The sequence below is a fragment of the Bubalus kerabau genome, chromosome 15, assembly GCF_029407905.1.
Source record: "Bubalus kerabau isolate K-KA32 ecotype Philippines breed swamp buffalo chromosome 15, PCC_UOA_SB_1v2, whole genome shotgun sequence".
NCBI lineage: Eukaryota > Metazoa > Chordata > Mammalia > Artiodactyla > Bovidae > Bubalus > Bubalus kerabau.
In genome coordinates, this window is record NC_073638.1 from 47,093,732 (window position 1) to 47,116,383 (window position 22,652).

Here is a 22,652-nt window from a genome sequence, read left to right on the forward strand (position 1 = left end):
TTTTAACTTCTCAGGTTAATAATAATAATTTATTTCCTCATTTTTAGTCTCTGGTACAAAGACCTGAGTTAAAGTTTATTGCACACAATAATTATTGTTCTAATTCTTGCTTTGTTTATTTTCTGTCTTCACTTCTAACTCTCTTGCCCATTGTCTTTTAGTTTCTACCATTGGTACTCACTGTAATGTTTCTTGTATACTGTTAAGTATTTACACACTCTTGCAATATATGTAGTGTTGAGTGAGTGTTATGTATTTGTAATAACATGTTTCCTTCTTTAGTTCTTTGAGAGTCCAGCTTCCTCCAGTTATGCATTTTCTGGGCTCTTCCTAATGGAAATGCATCGTCCTGTCCTTTTCCTTGACATTTCTACTCATCTTGAATTTCAATTCAAACCTCACCTTCTTGAGGAAGATTTTTTTGAGCTAGATAAGGTCACTTGTTTTTTGAACCCAGAGTACACTGATTGAATGAACGATCTCTGTCCCCCATCTCCAGTAAATTGTGAGTTAGATGTGTTGTCTTCTTATCATAGTACCTGGCACATAATAGGCACTCAATAAATGCTTTGTTCAATAAGTACATCTCATTCTTTTCATGGACTGTGTCATCACCAGCATATTTCCTCATCAGTAACATTGTGTTTTTCCATAAATAAATACATAAATCTTCATAAGTGTAACAGTAGGTACTCAATACATTTTTATTGGAGAAATTAAATAAATTTTCACAAAAATGTCATTGCCATTGCAATCACTATTTATAGTACTCTCTTCACTACCATTGTCATGACTAAGGGCACATTAACTCAGTCTTTTCAGGTGTTATAAGTTCAACTGCTGGTATTTTGGATACTATGCAAACATATTAGAGGACATGTTTATAACACAGACTCTGCTGTGCAGAAGCAAGGAACAAAGAGAAAACTAGCATTTGTCTTTCTTCTTTTCTTTATTTGCTCTCTTTTTCTTCATTATTTTCTTCTTCACCCTGAGTATTTACCAGGTTGTCAGTGTCATGATGAAATGAATTTGAAAATATAGAAATTATGATAAAATGTGATAGTGCTATGGTAAAGATTGGTTCTAAGTTATAGAGTATTAATTCTCAATGGGAGGCCATGGGCAGAGATGGGCATGGGTTAGACTGGGCTTAAATTGATGCTATAAATGACCAGAGTTTAGAGACTATGAGCCTGAATTATTGGGTGGGTAAGTGGACCAGGATTAAATTTATGGTCCCTATGGGGAGTCTGCCTCAGTCCTTCTCTGAAGTGGCTTCTGTTCAATGCACATTGAATGATCCCATATTTTTCTCTGTTAAATATTAATCTGCAATATTATTAGTAAGAAGAAAGCTTTTCAAAGAAAGGGCAAAAAGAGGAGGACCCCCTTTCTCTTATCCCTGCTCCACTGATGGGAGTGGAAGAAAGATGGGCAGAAGAGAGGGAGCAGCAAAAGCTGCTCCATCAAAGCTCCATCAGAGCTCAAAGCTCTCTATTGATGGTAATTATCACTTAAACCTCCATCCACCTAAGGTATTTCCCTCTACAGCTCTGTGGTTGCTCCCTCTTTGTATTAACATTAGTGTAAAATTTTGATAATTTGAGCAGCTCTTGTTTTCCTCTTATTCTGTGGTACCCTGAAGCTTAGAGAATAAAACTACATTATAGATAAACTCTGTCATTTAATGTCTACTAAATGTGTATGAAGATGGTACTCTCATAGTTCTCATATTTTTCTAATGAAAATGTTACACTTCCTACTAAGTGGGGAACGTCCATTTTCTCACACCTCTTTTACCTCTGATTTGGAAATGAGTTTACTGTTCTTGTTCCTAAATGCAATGTTCAGTTCTTTATTTATTTTTGTAAAAACAGACTAGCAATCAAACAAGCACAGACTGGTGCTTTCAAGGTTTGTGTCATTCACACGTATCATCCTCTACCTCTCCCCGTTACTAATATCTCTTCTTTCATCAAATGATGGCTTAATCAACATCTTCTTTATTATTTGGCTACCCATAGTCCTGAAGGGAGACTTCAGGGTGAGTGACCCATTGAACACTCTAGGTTTTCTTATTCTTCTTTTCTTTATTCCCAAAGATCCTATCTCATTTATTGATTCCCATGATATATACTTATACTTGAACCTTGTTAAAGATTGCTATGCTTGTTTCCAACAGATGTCCCATCATCTATACTTCATTCCTTCCTATCCATACTCCTAGTATGAGGCTTAATAATGAGATTCTGATTGTTTCAACCTTCTGCTTAAAATCTTCATAACTTTCTGTTGCCCTTTAAAATGACCTAAAACGTGCATGTTACAGTCTTACTTACAGGCCAGGCTAAGTCCCTGAGAACTACATTCCCCAATGTCATGATTTCTTTAGGTCTTTGAAAATACCAAGTTCCCTTCTCTCCTGCCTCAGGGATTTTGTATCCTCAGCTTACTCTCACCCTTCTCTTCACTTTTAACCCATTCTTTTGGTCATGAACTTGAATTTAGGATGGCTTCCCTGAACTCTCCAGGCTGAGAATGTTCTCATAAAACACTTTAGTTTTGACTTATAACACTTATAACTTCTACTAGTTATTCTTACGATCATGTATTTAAAAGTATCATTCCATGATCTGTGATCACAAGGACTATTTTATCACATCAGCTGTTGGTGGCTGTTTTTTTGTCCAACATCTATTAGAGTACTTAGATTTGGTAGATATTTAATATCTATTGAATAAATGAAAAACTAAGGCTTCCCACTAGCTATAAGTGAAATGTTTGTAGACTGGAAGAATGAAAAGACTGCACTAGAAACTTTATTCCAAAGGAGAACACGGTCCCTGGGGTCGACTGGTAGCTGCTTTATCTGAGATGGGACCAAGGGCAGAGTTTACCTGGTGATGCAAAGATGTGATAAAGAAGATCCTAGCCTACCTCATTGGAAACTTCTTGGGATGAGTTGTCTGAGATGTGTATTTATCCTATACTTGCTATAGTATTGAAGTTGATGTTTGTATGCTTGCCACAATTCCCCAAAGAGAAGAAGAGTGCTCAATTCACCTGAGACAGGTGGCATTTATCTTAGGTTAGGTCCTCTAGAATAAACCTAATGCAGAGATTTGTATGTAGGTGGCTTATTTTGAAGTATACTTGGAAATAACACCTGTCAAGAGTGAAGGAAGCAGGATGAGGCAGAGAAAGAAGTTAAACTGTGATCCAGTTATCCCAGATGCTGATGTTGATTTCTTAGGGATGCTCTTGAGCTGGGATGGTGCTTCAGTGTTGCTTCATACAGGAGAAAATATGTCAGGATGTTGTATTTATACATAGACCAGTCATTGAGCAAGATCTACACTCAGGAAAGAGAAGCAATTTTGTGTGAATCAGCTCTTTGTCCAAAGGAATGGCTCAATTATGATAACTTTTAGCAACAACATTCACAGTAGATGGAAGATGGAACCTACTGAAGTACAAAATCCACTAAAGTATTTATTGGGTCTGAGTTTGACCTGTGAATATGAGAAGTCTGAGCTTACACAGCAATGTGGGGTTTCTTAGCTTCCTGAACATGAGGTTTCTTATCATAGTAATCAGGATGTACAGGCTTAGGAATGATGACCAACACTGGACCAACATTAGCCATCTGGTCAGGGCTAGGTACCACTCCTTGCTTACCCAATCAGCTGTTCCTGGGACAGCAGACTTAGCTCTGTGTGCCTCTAACCAATCGGAAGGTTACATTTGGCTGTATTCAGATGGGTTTGGGTGGCCTCTGGGACCTGCCAGTTGGTAATAACATCTTCCCTGCTCAGTACCTTGTTCACAGTCACCAGGACTGCTTTGGAGAAGTATCATAAAAGGCTTTGCCTTTGAGGTAAGATTACAGAACCAACTATGAGTTTGTGTATAATTTATAGTATAACTGATATACATCACTTAATATTTATAAACACTTGTAAGACATAATATTTGCTTTACCATTAGATGAGGCATCATAGACAGAGTTTAAGTATCATACCAAGACTTCATTTATAGAATGTGAATGGTGCAGAATTAAAATTTTATTTATTTTATTTTATTTTTTAACTTTACAATATTGTATTGATTTTGCCATATATCAACATGAATCCACCACAGGTATACACGTGTTCCCCATCCTGAACCCTCCTGCACAGCTTGTGTTAGCCTGTTACATCATGAAGTCTCTGCCAGCTAGCTGATAATTATAAATTTCAATGAGACTTGGTCCTTTAGTTGATATAAACCATTAAGACACTTAAAGAATTTCTATGATATAGATAAAACAGAAACTTGTGGATGAACAAAGAAGGATAATAAAATAAAATGCCCATAACTCAATCAGTGGTTCAAACATAGTCAGTGAATCCTTTTTAAGAGGCAGAAGACAGTGGACTCTGAAGTTTGAAGAAACAGCAATTCAGATAAAGAGCAGGAGAAAGAATCCATAAAAAGGCCCATGTTAAATAGGATGGTATACTCATATTATTCCAAAAACGTAAAAACGGTTAAAGTAAACTATACATGTGGGAATATTTTAAGTACAAGTCAAAGATAGACAAAAAGATAGACTTTGAAAACCTTGTACACCAGTCATAAATGTAGGTTTTATTTCACAGATTAAATGAACTAAAAAAATTTAACTGTAGGAGTGACATGATGACATCTGCATTTTAGATGCATTTAAGGGAGGCCTGGCGTGCTGCGATTCACGGGGTCGCAAAGAGTCGGACACGACTGAGCGACTGATCTGATCTGAATAACACTTTGGCTTGAGAATAGAGAGTGGATTGAAAGGATAAGTGACAAAAGCAGAGAGATTTAAGGAAACAATCCAGTTTGGAGGAGTAGGGAGTATGACCTAAACATGGACATTGGGGGTTGAGAAAAAGAAGTGGATATAAGGAGGGTTAAAAATCCAGTCAACAGATACTGTGATTATGTAAAAAGGATGAGAGACAGAATTGCGCATGCTCAGTCGCTCGCACTGAGTAATGCCAGAATCTTTCTGTAGCCCACCAGGCTCTTCTGTCCATGGGACTTTGCAGGCAAGAGAGACATAATAAGCAAGGGTAATTTCAAGTTCGTATACTGGGTTGGATAAATTGACAGTGATGTAATTCACAAAAACATGGCAAAAAAGTGGAACAGATTTAGGAATAGGTAAGTTAATTCAGTTTTGAATATGTTGAGCATGTGGTGTAGATATTTAGGAAGCAAGTGGAAAAGTGGATTTGTATTTCAGAAAGATATTTGACTTAAAAAAGCTGTTTGGAAGTATATAAATTAAAGCATATAAACACTTAAACTCATGTGAGCTCAATCAGAGATAAAGTACAGAATATGGAAGACAGGAAAGAGTGAACCCTTGGAATCAGCAACATATAACTAATAGGTAGATGGAGAAAGCGGTGGACTGGGGATATGAGAGAAACAGTGGTAGAGTACTAATTCATGGAATCTGAGGAATACTAATTTAAAAAATAGCAGGCTGGTTTATAGTGTTGATCAATGCCAAGGGGCAAAAAAAGAATTCTTCTGTGTAGACAATTGCAGACTAGAAGTAATTGAATGTTTGAGTTTCAACATATCTCTAAAAGCAGCCTACGCTTACGCTTATCCCTAAATGAAACTAGTCTCTCTTAATTAGGATATGTGGATATCTTGCCTTTGCTAAATTATCTGAAGAAAAAGAGATTTTCCTCCTAGTATCTGATTTTATTCCCTTGTGTTACAGTTTAAACTTCTTTCTTCATCTCATGAAGATGGTAGCCAGATCGGGACAGTGTGATAACACATAAAGAATGAAGAAATCATGACTTTGGTTTTTTTGCCTCTTCCCTTTCCAAGCCATTGATGACAACCCTGAGTAATTCCAGCTGGAGGCTGATCCAGCCATCCTTTTTCCTGATCGGCATCCCGGGTTTAGAGGAAAGCCAGCACTGGATAGCACTGCCGCTGTGTGTCCTTTACCTCCTTGCCCTACTGGGCAATGTCACCGTCCTCTTCACCATCTGGACGGACCCATCCTTGCACCAGCCTATGTACCTCTTTCTGGCCATGCTCTCTGGCATTGACCTGGTCCTGGCCTCCTCCACTGCACCCAAAACCCTTGCAGTGCTCCTGGTTCACGCCCATGAGATTGGGTACACCGTCTGTCTGATCCAGATGTTCTTCATCCACGCGTTCTCTTCCATGGAGTCAGGGGTACTTGTGGCCATGGCTCTGGATCGCTATGTAGCCATCTGTCACCCTCTGCACCATTCTACCATCCTGCATCCCAGGGTCATAGGGCACATTGGGATGGCGGTGCTGGTGCGGGGGATACTCCTCCTCCTCCCTTTCCCCATCTTGTTGAGGAGACTTGTCTTCTGCCAGGCCACCGTCATAGGCCATGCCTACTGTGAACACATGGCTGTGGTAAAACTTGCCTGCTCAGACAGCACAGTGAACCGAGCCTATGGGCTGGCAGTGGCACTGCTTGTGGTTGGTCTAGATGTCCTGGCCATTGGTGTTTCCTACGCCCTCATCCTGCAGGCAGTGCTGAAGGTACCAGGGGATGAGGCCCGACTTAAGGCCTTTAGCACATGTGGATCTCATATGTGTGTCATCCTGGTCTTCTATGTGCCTGGAATGTTCTCCTTCCTCACTCACCGCTTTGGCCGGCAGGTGCCCCATCATGTCCATGTTCTTCTGGCCACACTCTACCTCCTGGTGCCACCTGCACTCAATCCTCTGGTCTATGGGGTGAAGACTCAGCAGATCCGCCAGCGAGTACTCAGGGTGTTTGACATAAAAGGACAGATCTGAACACATCCCAATCATTTTCTTCAGAGGTTCTTGCCAGCCATGCTGCCAGGAGCCCATGGTTGGTCTTCGCCACATGGATCAAGTCCATTGTTATCATGAGAAATCTTTCTGGTCATAATAGTCTCATGGCAAAGAACATCATGAACACTTGGCTCCGTGGCTGATTGGGATGTGCCTAGAGAGCCTGATTGTGAATATTTCCTCCATCCTTTATTTCCTAATCCAAACATTTCTCTATTCCTGGTGATGGAGGGGTTTGGGGTTAGGAGACACACATGATGGCTCTGGATATGCCATTTTTTCTATCTAATGACTGACTGTGCAACATCTCCTAGAGTGTATATGGAAAGTTCCAGTGTTTGTCCTGCTTTAGTTCTGAGTGTCATCAAAACTTGTAAGTGCTATGAGCTTCAGGTCACTAGGCTCCTGTGTAGTAAGAACCTTTCTCAAATTGTTTGAGACAGTCACAATGTGAGAAAATACCTTTTCCTGAAATATGGGTGTTATTTATTTAAAACAAACTTATGTGGAGCAGATACTGTGATAGGGAATAATGTGATATCCCTGTATTTAGTGTAGAAACACATGTGAATAGTGACTTTCTTTTTTAAAAGATCTGTTGTATTTCAGATTTATTGCATTTTAATTTACCTATATTTTTCTTTGGATAAAGAAAGAATAAGATAAAGTGTTGAATTTATGTATTTTATAAGTATTAATTTAACCAAGCAAAAGTAACCTGTAATTATTTGTATCTCACAACTATAACATATGTTAGAATATGATGTTGATAAACATAGGTTTATTAGTAAATTTAGAAGCAGTTATGCCAGTGGATGCAAGAGTTGGACTGTGAAAAAAGCTGAGCACTGAAAAAAAAAAAAAAAAAAAGAAAGCTGAGCACCGAAGAATTGATGCTTTTGAACTGTGGTGTTGGAGTAGACTCTTGAGAGTCCCTTGGACTGCAAGGAGATCCAACCAGTCCATTCTAAAGGAGATCAGTCCTGGGTGTTCTTTGAAAGGAATGATGCTAAAGCTGAAACTCCAGTACTTTGGCCACTTCATGCAAAGAGTTGACTCATTGGAAAAGACTCTGATGCTGGGAGGGATTGGGGGCAGGAGGAAAAGGGGACGACAGAGGATGAGATGGCTGGATGGCATCACCGACTTGATGTATGTGAGTTTGAGTGAACTCCGGGAGATGGTGATGGACAGGGATGCCTGGCATGCTGTGATTCATTGGGTCGCAAAGAGTCGGATACGACTGAGCGACTGAACTGACTGACTGACTGATGCCACTTAAACTGAGTTACTCTTTCTGAAATGTGGATATGGAGTGATTTCAATGAGGCCTCACTCCATCTCTGCTAACAGGAACTGGGTAAAAAGTTATAAAAGGATTGTCGTAATTGATTTGTTGCCTGTTTGTGGGATATTGCCTTAATATTGATCTTCACTATTTTGAGTCCCTAGAAAAGTTACAATGTTTTTTAGTCCTTGAAGAAATCAAGTCACTGGTACCTAGAAGTAAGATGCTCAAGTGATCAGAGTATCCTATCTTGAGATTCCATCATGGTAGAGTAGATGGTTAGTGTTTCCAATTTCTCCTTCCTTTGTAAATTTTACTTCTAATAAGTAGTTTTATATTATAAAGCTGAGTATGAAGTCTTTAATTTGGTTGTCACACATGGGTGAGTAAAGGAGGATTGGTCTGAGTTCTTATTGCAGGAGGGATTACATATTCTCATCACTCTTTTCTAGGTGTGGGATTTAAACTATGGTAAATTGTCCTGGGGAAGCCAGTCTATGCTATATCACACACACTGGAAAACAACTACTTTGACACTAGAGGTATTTAGTTTGAGTAGATTATAAAAGGAGTAATTTGCTTTGTCCTTCCATTTATAGTACTTTCCAGTGCTTGGAATGTGGATGTGAAGCAGCTTCCTTGGATCAAAAGATGGAAATGTGTGTTGAAGATGGCAGGGCTACATTATAGAAAAGTCTGTGTCCTGATTCTTCCTGGGCCACCAAACCTGGCTTATATCTGTGACAAAAATGAACTTAAAGTTGGTTTAAGCCAATGTATTTTGGGGGGATCTTTGTTACAACAGACTAACCTATAGCTTAAGCAGTATACAGTCTTCATCTCAGATCTTTCTAGTAGTATACGTATTTCTCTGCCTGAAGGACATCTTTTAAAATTTCCTTTTGAAAAGATTTGTGGTTCCTGTCTAAAAATCTATTTATTTTACTCACATCCAAATTTAGTATGAGAAAGTTATTTAAATTATTGCATTATTTAATTTTCTACTGTGTCTGTGGTATATCCTCTATTTCATTCCTAGCAGTGTTTGCTTGTGCTTTTTCTCTTTTCCTTGATTACCCATGATAAACATTTATCAGTATTATGAAAGTATTTCACTGTGTAGCCATTCAGCTAAGTGTTAGTACTGATGCTTTGGATTAACCTTCTTGTCTTTTCTGCTGGTTTACTGACATTACCTCAGAATTAACTGATTCTCTCTGTCTGGCCCCACAGCAATAACAGGGCTTGGAGATTCAGCAACACCTCCTTCATTTATAGAGGGAGCTGGTTTCCTTGTCACTTTGTGCACAGGATACTAAACTGACCCATCTCCTCTGACACTACAAGAATAATTTCTTCATTAATTCACTGAATGATTTTTCTTTTATGTTATTATTTCTATTTATTCTAAGCTTGGAGCATTCCCTAGATCTCCTAATAAGAACATTTCCTATCTCTAAATCAAGCTTTAACTTCTCCAATTACTCTTTCCCTAACTCATAATTCTATCGTCCACATTTACATTGGTTTACAGATTTTTTTCATTTTGTTTTTTTCTATATTTCCAATCCAATTTGACTTATGGATCCATAAAATTCAGAAAATATTTGAACCAATTGTTTTACACTTCCCTGTATCCTAGAACTGTTATTGTTATTTTAATAATTCTTTGTCTATTAAATGAGACTTTTGGGAGAGAGAGAAAAGTACATCATATTTTCAGTCCAGCATCCTGAATCAGAATTATTACATTTTAGATTTCATTTTTTGGTATTAGTAGTTTTGTATATAGCTTCCATTTTAAGCCATAAGCTTCTGGTAGATAGGAGTCTTTTGTGTTCCATTTACTTCTCAAAGCTAAATGTCTGACTTAATCTCCAGTGCAAGAAACATCTTCAGTAATTGTAATACAGGATGAATACACAAACTTGGTACCTCTGCAGAGAGTGCTTCTTTTATTCTGTTAGTAATTTTTGGTGTGGTTTTTTGTTTAGGATTAGGAATACAGATTTCTCATTCTAGAATTAGATGTTCCTCAACTTGGTAGAAACAGAGTGCCTCTTTGAGAGAAAAAAGCTCAGGAGTACTGCTGGAGATTAGAAGCACAGGTTTTCTACTCTTAATCCTCTCTGTATTCTTAGGAGTAGTGATCACTCACAAGGAATTAAAGAGGGGCCAAAGTAATGTATGGATGTGAAATTTGGTCTATAAAGAAAGCTGAGGTCCAAAGAATTGATACTATTGAATTGTGGTATTGGAGAAGACTTTTGAGAGTCACTTGAACAGCAAGGAGATCAAACCAGCAAGGTAATCAACCCTGAATATTCATTGGAAGGACTGATGCTGAAGTTGAAGCTCCAATACTTTGGCCACCTGATGCAAAGAACTGACTCATTGGAAAAGACCCTGATGCTAGGAAAGATTGAAGGCAGGAGGAGAAGGGGACAATAGAGGACGAGATGGTTGGATGGCATCACCGGCTGAATGGACATGAGATGAGCAAGCTTGGGAGTTGGTGATGGACAGGGAAGCCTAGCATGCTGCAGTCCATAGGGTTGCAAAGAGTCAGACATGACTGAATGACTGAACTGACTGAAAGTAATAATAGAGCTTAATAACTTCCATATACATAGCTCTCCAATAAGTCATGACTGATATATGTGGAAGCAGAGAACACAGAGGGGGCCATCAATTTCATTCCCTTAATTCTAGATCTTAGGATCGCTGCTTACTCCCTTCCCCAATCTGGGGACATACTTGATGTGAAAATTTGGCTCAAAGTACAAATATCTTTGTTGTTCTTGCTTAGTTTCTGAGTCTTTTCTGACTCTTTTGCGACCCCATGGACTGTAGCCCCTGTTCATGACTCCTCTGTTCATGGGATTTTCCAGGCAAGGATACTGGAATGGGTTGCCATATCCATCTCCAGGGGATCTCCTCGACCCAGGGATAAAACCTGTATCTCCTGTATTAGCAGGAGGATTCTTTACCACTGAGCCATCTGTAGGATTCCCATAAATGGATGAAGATCTAGAAAAATGTAAACTACAAAAAGATAATGGCTGGCTCCCGAGTTTTCTTTGGGAAGCCGATCATGGGTACTTATGCAAGTGAACTTATGACATTTGAATATGATGCAAAAGAGAGTCCATTGCTGTCCTTATAGATCCTCTAGGCAGTCAGTGAAATGGACAGGTTGGAACAGGCTACCTACTCTTAGACTCAACAACCCCACCACTACTCCAACAGTCTGTCCGGTTAGTGACCTTTCTTCCCTTATGTAAAAACAAGCAAGAGAAAGTGGAGGATAAGGTTCCTTCTTAGTAGGCAGCAGAGGGCGCCTTTCACTTTCTTTGGGTGAGGTTGATGATGTTATAAGGGCTTTCCTAGTAGCTTAGCTGGTAAAGAATCCCCTTGCAATGCAGGAAACCTCAGTTCAATTCTTGGGTCGGGAAGATCCCCTGGAGAAGTGATAGGCTACCCACTCCAGTATTCTTGGGCTTCCCTGGTGGCTCAGATGGTAAAGAATCTTCCTGCAATGCAGGAAACCTGGGTTTGATCCCTGGGTTGGGAAGATCTCCTGGAGAAGGGAATGGCTACCCACTCCAGTATTCTTGCCTGGAGAATTCCATGGAAAAAGGATCCTGACAGACTACAGTCCATGGGGTCACAGAGAGTAGGACACAACTGAGTGACTTTCACTTGATAATGTTAAAGGAAGGTTGGAAAATGTGGGGGGAGAGGGGTACATTTTTGTGCTGGGTCATAAATTATGTCAATAAATTTCAAAGAAAAACCCAACATATATTTAAACTGAAAACAATAACAATATATGTCATGATAAGGTCCAAACAACCAGAAATTAAACAAAATACCTCTAAATAATCTGTGATTCAAGTAAGAAATCATAGAGAATATTAGAAAATATTTCAAACTATAATGACATGTAGTAAAAGTGGAATATAGCTAAAGTAGAGGGAAAATTACACTTTTAAATGTTTATATTAGGAAAGTACGAAGATTTAATATCAATTATCTAAGGTGACAACTTAAGAAGTTAGAAAAAGAAGTATAAATTTAGACAAGGTAAAAAAGATTAAGGAATTATTAAAGATAATAGCAAAATGAATAAAATTGGAAGCAGAAACAATAGAGAAAATTTAACAATTCAACAAAAGAGCAAAACTAGTACTTTGGAAAGATTAATAATATTGATAAAGTGCTGATAAGATCATCAAAGAAAAAGAGAGAAACACAAAGGATAAATATGATGATTGGAGAAATTTTTATGTAGACTATAAATCTTGACTTAGGCATACACTTCCTGTTTCTGGCACCTACCCCAACCCTAGGTTAACTATAACATTGTCCCAGTGAACCCTGGACTGTCATTTGCAGCTGCAAATGCTTTTGGATTGTCATCTGCCCAAACCCACCATGTAAGTTATCCTATAATAAACTGATCCATTGGGTATGGAGCTGCCAGCCTTGGTTTTTGGTTTCAAGATAACTATTTCAGTTCAGTGGGCACTTGTTTGTTCCGTTCATCCTCCAACACTTGGTCACTCCCAGAACAGTCCTATTCAAGCCTAGCTCCAGGGACAGCTGCCCCAGATGGACAACTCTTCCAGGTTAAACTGCTGTGTTCTCCATTCTCTCAGGCTTGGTTTCCTCCCCACTCACCCTATCAGGTATAAGTTGGTTCTCTTATACATAACACATGAATTCTTTAAATTCACTATGCTACACAAAATCCCATGTGAAAAACCATAGGATATATGGAGAAATGGAGTGAGTAGGATAAAAAAAATAGAAAACAATATACAGTAGAGTTTTGCATATTAAATGGTTAAAAAATACTCCATTGAATATAATGCTTTACTTTGAAAAATGCAGGAAGCATGCTTGTGGAAACTGACAGAAGACTTGCAGCTTGTGAATTATTTTGAAGTGGTAAAAGAAACATTATTTGAAATTAGATGGAAATTTGTGAAGTGAACTAAGTAAGGTACCTTGTAGCTGTTGGGGATGTGTGTATTTGTGTGTTTTGTATATTCTTATGACGGTCATTTTCAGCTTGATGCAGTTTTCTGTGTTTAAGTTATACAAAGGCAAGTATGAAATTCAAATATCCTCAAAATGTTTTCTAATATATCACTGGTGTTGGAACACCTTTATACGTTCAAACCGAGTGATACAGCAAAACTGACTGTATCCTTTTTTCCACTGTCAACAGTTTTCCATAATCCCAACGACTGCCAAAAAATATCTCTGTTCCACAAAGTTTTGTCTAGGTCTTTCCAAGTACTTCCCGGTCTCACCGGGTATCCCCAGATCTGCCTTTCACTGACCTATTATCTTGTAAGAGGTATCTTGTATATTGCCTTTACTTATTCATTTTTTAAAGCTATGATCATTCAAAATCTGTCATATCACTACCTTGAAACTGCTTGCTAATGAATGTGCATAAAATTAAGTAGAGTCCCACTAGAGAGCGGAGCATATACTCATATTAGAATAATTTAAGAGTGGTTTACTTGTGAAGGGACTATTCATAAGAATGTGGTCTGTAAGAGATCCTAAGCAACAGTGCAGTTACTTAGGGCTTGTAACATCACTTGTCAAATGAGTGACTGTATTTCCACAGCACAGATGTATCTAGACATCACAGATCATGTCTTGATACCCAATTTAACAAAAACAAAAGGTGGAGTTGGACTGGTGTAAAGTGTCAGGAGGAATGGGTTTCAATCATGTGCTGAGCTAGTGGAAAAGTACTGGAAGGTTTTAGGTGGGGGTTGATCAATACGGTGTGTCAAACATATTGAGTCATTCTTGAGATTGCAAAAGCATTAGTCTGTGATTAGGCCATCTGGGCTTGCTAACTGCTGCTCTTGGAAATTAGGCTCGTACTCTCCATAGAGACTGAGAGATGGAGTGCTATCTCCTTTGATGCATGTATATATATATATATATATATATATATATATATGTGTGTGTGTGTGTGTGTGTATATATATATATATATATATTTAAAACTTATGTATTTGTTGGCTGCTCTGGGTCTTCGTTGCTGCTTGTGCTTTTCTCTAGTTACAGTGAGTGGGGGCCACTCTCTAGGTGTGGTGTGCAGGTTTCTCATTGCAGTGGCTTCTCTTGTTGCAGAGCACGGGCCCTAGAGCACCTGGGCTTCAGAAGTTGTAGCATATGGGCTCAGTAGTTGTGGCGCCCAGGCTTAGTTGCTCTGCACCATGTGGGATCTTCCTGGATCAGGGATCGAACCCATACCTCCTGCATTGGCAGATGAATTCTTTACCACTGAACCACCAGGGAAGAATCAATGTTTATATTTTAAGAGGAAGTTTCCACGTCTTTTGAAAGACATTTCTAGGTTGTAAAATTGGGAGGAGGTTGGGAGAAGATTTATGTACATGGGAAAAGGGCTGAGAAAGAATTTACAATTTCTCAAAGTAGAGTTTCTCAAGCAAATATTCTAAGGAAACTAAGGAAACTAAGGCTAGGGGTCTGTAGTCTTAAAGAAACCTTTCCAAAGTTTAGACCAAGCCATCTTGGTCATTGGGTAATTATTATTATTTTTTCCTAGCTGGCAATCTCAGAATGCTGTTGTATTTATTTGATAAAAACTGTTGGGGAGTTGCGAGGTGTGCTAGGGCTTGGTGTATGGTTGAGCTTCTTTCCCATGTCGCATGGGGCATGGCTATTTATAGCCATGTGGATCACTGTCCTATTTTCTGACCCAGTCACCACTATTCTGAACACTCACTTCTCTTGTGTGACTTTTGGCTCACTTCTTGGTCTAATAGTGCATGTGCAAAAGGCTAGTCCTGCCTGTCTAGTATCAGACATTTCTTAATAAATATTATTTTTCTAGTAATCCTTTCCTGTGCACATTTTGGGCTTCCATTCTTTCCCATTATTTCATCACAGCTGTCTTTCGTCTTTTGAAATATGTCCATATTTTCTGCTTCATAAACACTTCTCCATTTGTTTTGTATCATATTATAGATTGATTTACTATTGAACATCATGTCAGTATAGCTAGTTTTTAGAGTGGAAGGAGGAAGCTGCAGTGACTTCTGAGTTTGTCATGTGGATTCAGAGATCTTTGGAACTTATTTACTATTTGGAGTTTTTGAGACTTTCTTCATGATACAATGTCTTATCAATTTTGAAGCCATTGCATGAAAAGTACATGATGTGTATTATCTGTTTTTACTAAGAGTAAGCTATTCAACTTAGAGACATTACTTTGCCAACAAAGGTTCTGCTAGTCAAGGCTATGGTTTTTCCAGTAGTCATGTATGGATGTGAGAGTTGGACTGTAAAGAAAGCTGAGCACCGAAGAATTGATGTCTTTGAACTGTGGTGTTGGAGAAGACTCTTAAGAGTCCCTTGGACTGCAAGGAGATCCAACCAGTCTATCCTAAAGGAGATCAGTCCTGGGTGTTCATTGGAAGGGCTGATGCTGAAGCTGAAACTCCAGTACTTTGGCTACCTGATGCAAAGAGCTGACTCATTGGAAAAGACCCTGATATTGGGAAAGATTGAGGGCAGGAGGAAAAGGGGACAACAGAGGATGAGATGGTTGGATGACATCACCAACTCAATGGACATGAGTTTGGGTAAACTCCGGGAGTTGGTGATGGATAGGGAGGCCTGGAGTGCTGAAGTCCATGGGGTCGCAAAGAGTCGGACACGACTGAATGACTGAACTGAACTGAACTGAAGCTATTCAACATCATTCAAACCCACTTTTCCATAACTCTCTTCTATCATGGAGACTGTGAAGCTGAAATACTTAACCTTTGAATCTTGGACCTAAAGATGGACATCAGACTCATTTCGATCAATCAAACGCAAAAGTCTGTTGAGACTTTTCTTCCTTCTTCTTATCTGGAACATGGAATTGAAAGCAAATGATTGTAATCATAACTTTAGATTTGTTGTTGTTGTTGTGCAGTGGCTAAGTTTTGTCTAATCCTTTGTGACCCCATGGACGGCAGCATACCAGGCTTCCCTGTCCTTCACTACCTCCTGCAGTTTTCTCAAACTCACATCCATTGAGTTGGTGATGTCATCCAACCATCTCTTCCTCATTTTCCCCCTTCTCCTTCTGCCTTCAATCTTTCCCAGCACCAAGGTATTTTCCCATGAGTCGGCTCTTCTTATTAGGTGGCCAAAGTATTGGAACTTCAACTTCAGTGTCAATCTTTCCATTGAATATTGAGGACTGATTTCCTTTAGGATTGACTGGTTTGATCTCCTTGCTGTCCAAGGGACTCTCAAGAGTCTTCTCTAGCACCACAGTTCGAAAGCATCAATTCTTTGGCGCTCTGCCTTCTTTATGGTCCAACTCTCACATCCATACATGACTACTGGAAAGATCATAGATAGCTTTGAGTAGATGTAGCTATACTTTATATTTAAAAATCAAACACATAGTGTTTGATGTTTCAGGCTTACAGTGAAGTTGTTAACCAGGAATTTATGAATGATCTCTATGGTAGTCTGTGAACTTTGTAAACATATGGTAACAAACCTCATCATCATTATCACTCTTATCATCATTACTATTTATTACCATTAGGAGAGAGTCTACTTAGCATTCATTAAATTTTAGACCATTTCACTCCTCAAGTAAAAATTGCAGAATGCTGTTCTTTACTCAAAATTTTGACCAATATTCACGTCTTAGCCTTTAAATTTTAAATAGCTGAGCTTTTGGTTTTGTGACATAACATTTATATGAAATTAATTTTGATGTTAATGAGAAGTATGTAAAGAAATTTGTTTTGAATTATTAAAAAATAGCATCTACATTTCCCCCTAACTGATTATTATGCCTCCTTTGTCATATACATAATTTTTATATGTATTAATTCTATGCCTGGAGAATCCCATGGACAGAGGAGCCTGGTGGGCTACAGTCCATAGGGTTACAAAGAGTCAGACATGACTGAAGAGATTAAGCACACACACACACATGCATTAATTCTATATCTGGGTAATTTGTTTTTTCATATGTCTTCCTGGTTATTTTTGTGCCAGTATCAAACTGAATTAAATAGTCTATTTTTATAAAAACTTAATGCACAACTGGACCATATAACTTAAAACTACAATTTTAAAGCTCTTTTTATGCATTTATTCTTCCAGATTAACCTTAGCATTCATTCATTGGGTTCTAAAATATCACAGTTTTGGTTGGGATTTTGGTTAGATATGATGGCAAAAGTCTGCCTCTTTGGGAACCTACTGGGAGGAACTGTTTCAGGATCAATATTTATCTCATACTTGCTGTAGGAATGGAGTTGATGTCTGTGGACCTGTCACAATCCCCTAGGAGAGAAGCACTCAATTCAAAAACGTGTGGCATTTGTCATAGGTCGGATAAGACTTGGAGGTTTGTATGCAAGAAGTTTATTGTGAAGCATACTTGAAAATTATACCTGGTTATGTCTGTCAGGATGTCAGGGAAATATGGAGAAGAGAAAGAGGTTAAACTATGATCCAGTTACCCTAGATACCTAAGCTAATTCTATGCGATGCTCTTGAGGGAGATGGTCCTTCAGTGTTGTTTCAAAGTGAACAAAGAGGGTCAAGTCTGTGTGTTTGTATATAAACCAGACACTGGCTGAGAACTGCACTCAGGAACAAAAATTGTCTTGGATGAATCAGCAAGGGAGAGTGACTTAATTATGGGCTTTTAGCACCTGACACTTTCAACAGATGGAGGAATGAACACATTTAACTATGGAGTCCACTAAAGAATTTGCCGGGGCTGAATTTGACCTGTGAATATGAGAAGTCTGATCTTACAGAGCAATGTGGGGTTTTCTAGCTTACTGAGCATCAGGATGTACAGGCTTGGGAGTGATGATCAACACTGGACAAATGGGACCTTGGATCAGGTGAAGTTGCCACTCCCTGCTCTGTCTCTGTCCAACTAGCTATCCCTCGGGTAGAAGATGGCTCTGTGTGCCTCCAGTCATTCTTGAGGCTAACTCTGGCTCTGTCCAGGCATGTTTTTAGTGTCTTCTGGGACCTGGCAATTGGTAATGACAGTTTCCCTGCTCAGCCCTTTTTTTGCAGTCACCAAAGGTGACTTGTACTACCTTGGGGCAGTACAAGAATGGACTTGCCTTTCAGAGTGAGGATGACAGAACCAGCTAAAAGTTTTTGCATTGTATTTCAGTTGTGGAAAATGAGGTCAGGTTTGGAGCTTAAGGTTCTGGGGTAGGCTCTTGACAGATGACTTCCATCTTTCCCATAATCCTTGCAATAGGAGTTATTTCTTGGTTGACTACTATGGCTCTGAGTCTTCTAATATGTTTGACACCTCTTAGTAGCTCTAAGTTTGTTTCCCTTTGTCTCAGAGACGTTATCCTCCAAACTCACTGATTCCTCAAAACTAACCCACTCTATTTCAATCCCCTTAGCTTCTACCCTTTAAATCACACATGCTGCAAGCTAATCTGCGAGCTTGCATATACTTCCCAATGCCAGTAAATCTCCATGGTCAGCTGAGCCATTCACAGGGGCCTTTAGCATTCTCCTAGGTTGGCATCCTCATCACATATGGTGCATGTAGGTATGTCTTATTTACCTAATTCAGCCAAGTCTTGCCAGAGCTAGTACCATGCTTCACATCCTTGGAAAACTTGAGTTGCCCAGACCTATGTGATGCATTTTGTTTCCTCTTTGGTATTCAGAGATTTCTGTGTGGGCCTTCTGGATGTAAAATCTTCTTTATCACTGATACTTCCAAGCTAGGCAGAAGATCATTATGGAGACAGAACTGGGACTCAGTTTCTTCAGCTGAGCAGACAGGGTCCTAGTGAAACCTTCTTGAGTCTGGGAATTTCCTCCTCTTTCTAAGTTCTCTTCATGTTGCTAAGTCTTGCTCAATCCTATGTTGGGACTGACCAGTGTTCTTGCCTGGAGAATCCCATGGACAGAGAAGCCTGGTGGGCTACAGTCCGTAGGGTTGCAAAGAGTTGGATACGACTGAGCTACTAACACACACACACACACACACACACACATTGGGACTGTAAAGCGTGCATTGTCAGAAGGTAGGCTAGAGGTCAAGAGAACTATACCCCTGTTCTAGACATTTCATTGACTATTTATGTGTCTCAGATTTGACATTTGACCTCTACATCTGAGGGTTTGAGCTCTATTTTTCTCTCTCCTAGTACGTCATCCCCACAAACCCACACTTTTTGTGTCCTCGCCTAATCTCTGGGTCCCTGCCTCTCCCTTTACTACTGTCATAAAATCCACACCACTGTAAAGAAGGAGATTAATGGCACAGGGACAGGCCACAGCCTGCAGAAGAGCCTTCTTGCCTGTAGTGACAGAGACTGTGCTGGAACTGACCACCATGAGGAGTTCCTCATTTCTGACACACACCTAGGATTCTGCCACAGCTTCCTATGGCAGAGAGATTCAATGTGGTTCTTCTACCATGAGGCAACCAGAATATCACCTGGTGAGGAGCACTGAGGCTTAGTCAGTCCATGTCTCATAGATGCCCCACCATCTGCTACATCATTCCTGTTCCTTAAGTTCAGGGTCTGTCTTGTCAAGTTCTCATGATTCCTGGTGGCTTTATATACACATTTATTTATTTTAAATGTACTCATATAGATATTTATTTATTCACCAAACATTACTGGGCACCAATTAAATTCTGGCCTTTTTGGGACTTGCCCTGTGACTGCAAGCATGCATGCATGCATGCTTATTTGCTAAGTTATGTCTGACTCTTTGCAATCCCATGGATAGCCCGTGAGGCTCCTCGGTCCATGGGATTTTCCAGGCAAGAATACTGGGGTGGGTTGCCATTTCCTTCTCCAGGGTATTTTCCCCACTCAGAGATTGAACTTGCATCTCTTGTATTGGCACAGAGATTCTTTACCACTGGCCACCAGGAAAGCCCATAAGCAAGGGATAGTCCCCACTTTTTAATGACTGACAGACTAATGAGTTTCATAGTCCAAAGTAATCAGTGCAATGACATGGCCAGTAAGATGATTTTATAGAAAAGTAAAGGAGACACGCCAGGTTGCCTCACAGAATTTGGGGAAGGTTTCATAGAAGAGAGGTCACTTGGACTAAATTTACATGAATAATTAAGAATGGACATCTTCAAATATTGTTACTTGTCCTCTGCTTTCTGGCCAGAGAGCTAAATATGTCTTCATTTTTAGGTTCCTGGGAATAAAGTCCCTTCTGCTTTTCCTCTACAAATCATTGAGGGATTTCTTATTTACTTTAGTAATTAATGCTTAACAAACAGCTCTCAGCCTTCTCCCTAGACTCACAACAACCCAGTACAAAGAAGAGGCAGGTTGTACTCAGACACATGTCTCTGCTCTTCTCCTTTGTGCACTAAAGTTTATCTTCATCTTCCTCCACTGCTCTGCTGACACTGCTCCTATCAGAGCAATGGGTGGTGGCCTTCCACAAATGCGCAGCTGTCCTCTGACTCCTCAGCTGATACGAGAGAAAGGGGTTGAAACTTGTACCAGAAAGAAAGTAGTTAAGAGAGAATTAACTTCCTCATTGCGTAGAATGTTCAGCACTGTAATATGAAGTTTTATAAAATTGTGAGATTTTTCTTAGAGGTGTCAATGAAAAATGTTCTTTTACTTGTCGATTTGAATCAGGAAGGAAAGCAAAAGGTGGGAGATATGTGCCTCCAGGCATTTAAGATTTTGTACCTGCCATGGTCACAGTTTCGGGGTAATATTTTTTGTTATCATTGAGTTGCAAAAAAGATAGTTGAAGTGATGTATAGATTTATAATCCACAAGAACTGAATCCTGTCTGACTCTTATTGACAATACATAAATACAAGTGTGTAATCCTCTCTTACACTGAAAAGACAATTATTTCACACTGTGTCTGTCTTTTAAGACTAACACATATAAACAAACATATCTAGTTTAAAGATTTTTGTTTTAACTCTGCAGAAGTTAAACATAGTAGCTATTTAATTTGTATTTCTTGTTAAGTGGGGCTTTCAGAAGCACTGAATCAGCATGATAAGAGACAGACATAGCAAAAGTTTTAAATAGAGAGTTATGGGGACAAAAAATGCATCAGGAATGGAGAAATTATGATTTTGGTTTTTTTGCCTCTTCCCTTTCCAAGCCATTGATGACAACCCTGAGTAATTCCAGCTGGAGGCCGATCCAGCCATCCTTTTTCCTGATCGGCATCCCGGGTTTAGAGGAAAGCCAGCACTGGATAGCACTGCCGCTGTGTGTCCTTTACCTCCTTGCCCTACTGGGCAATGTCACCATCCTCTCCACCATCTGGACGGACCCATCCTTGCACCAGCCTATGTACCTCTTTCTGGCCATGCTCTCTGGCATTGACCTGGTCCTGGCCTCCTCCACTGCACCCAAAACCCTTGCAGTGCTCCTGGTTCACGCCCATGAGATTGGGTACACCGTCTGTCTGATCCAGATGTTCTTCATCCACGCGTTCTCTTCCATGGAGTCAGGGGTACTTGTGGCCATGGCTCTGGATCGCTATGTAGCCATCTGTCACCCTCTGCACCATTCTACCATCCTGCATCCCAGGGTCATAGGGCACATTGGGATGGCGGTGCTGGTGCGGGGGATACTCCTCCTCCTCCCTTTCCCCATCTTGTTGAGGAGACTTGTCTTCTGCCAGGCCACCGTCATAGGCCATTCCTACTGTGAACACATGGCTGTGGTAAAACTTGCCTGCTCAGACAGCACAGTGAACCGAGCCTATGGACTGGCAGTGGCACTGCTTGTGGTTGGTCTAGATGTCCTGGCCATTGGTGTTTCCTATGCCCTCATCCTGCAGGCAGTGCTGAAGGTACCAGGGGGTGAGGCCCGACTTAAGGCCTTTAGCACATGTGGATCTCATATTTGTGTCATCCTGGTCTTCTATGTGCCTGGAATATTCTCCTTCCTCACTCACCGCTTTGGCCGGCAGGTGCCCCATCATGTCCATGTTCTTCTGGCCACACTCTACCTCCTGGTGCCACCTGCACTCAATCCTCTGGTCTATGGGGTGAAGACTCAGCAGATCCGCCAGCGAGTACTCAGGGTGTTTGACATAAAAGGACAGATCTGAACACATCCCAATCATTTTCTTCAGAGGTTCTTGCCAGCCATGCTGCCAGGAGCCCATGGTTGGTGTTGGCCATATGGATCGAGTCCACTGCTATTGTGAGAAGTCCTTCTGGTTGTAATAGTCTCATGGCAAAGAATATCATGAACACTTGGTGCCACGGCTGATTGGGATGCACCTGGAGAGCTAAACTTGTAAATATTTTCCCCATTCTTTCTTTCATGATCCTGACATTTCTCTACACCTGGTGATGGAGGCATTTGAGGATAGGAGAAATAGATGATAGCTCTGATATGCCATTATTCCTATCTCTGTCTAATGACGGACTGTACAACACATCTGGAGTGGGTATGGGAAGTTTTAATGTTTG

The 22,652-nt window shown here is 40.0% G+C and overlaps 2 protein-coding genes across 2 annotated transcripts; both read left to right on the plus strand.

The window, feature by feature from the left end:
* The first annotated feature begins 5,854 nt into the window (after positions 1–5,854).
* LOC129628284 (olfactory receptor 52L1) lies at positions 5,855–7,599 on the plus strand. Its single transcript, XM_055547700.1, has one exon. The coding sequence runs from the start codon at positions 5,881–5,883 to the stop codon at positions 6,832–6,834; it is 954 nt and encodes a 317-aa protein (XP_055403675.1). The 5' UTR covers positions 5,855–5,880; the 3' UTR covers positions 6,835–7,599.
* Positions 7,600–21,322: 13,723 nt separating this feature from the next.
* Positions 21,323–22,285, plus strand: LOC129628576 (olfactory receptor 52L1-like). Its single transcript, XM_055548036.1, has one exon. It carries the CDS (start codon positions 21,332–21,334, stop codon positions 22,283–22,285), a length of 954 nt encoding a protein of 317 aa, XP_055404011.1. The 5' UTR covers positions 21,323–21,331.
* Positions 22,286–22,652: the final 367 nt, after the last annotated feature.

Bases quoted from the DNA above. Each gene is read 5' to 3' on its own strand.
- LOC129628284 (XM_055547700.1), top strand. From the start codon at position 5,881: ATGACAACCCTGAGTAATTCCAGCTGGAGGCTGATCCAGCCATCCTTT.
- LOC129628576 (XM_055548036.1), top strand. From the start codon at position 21,332: ATGACAACCCTGAGTAATTCCAGCTGGAGGCCGATCCAGCCATCCTTT.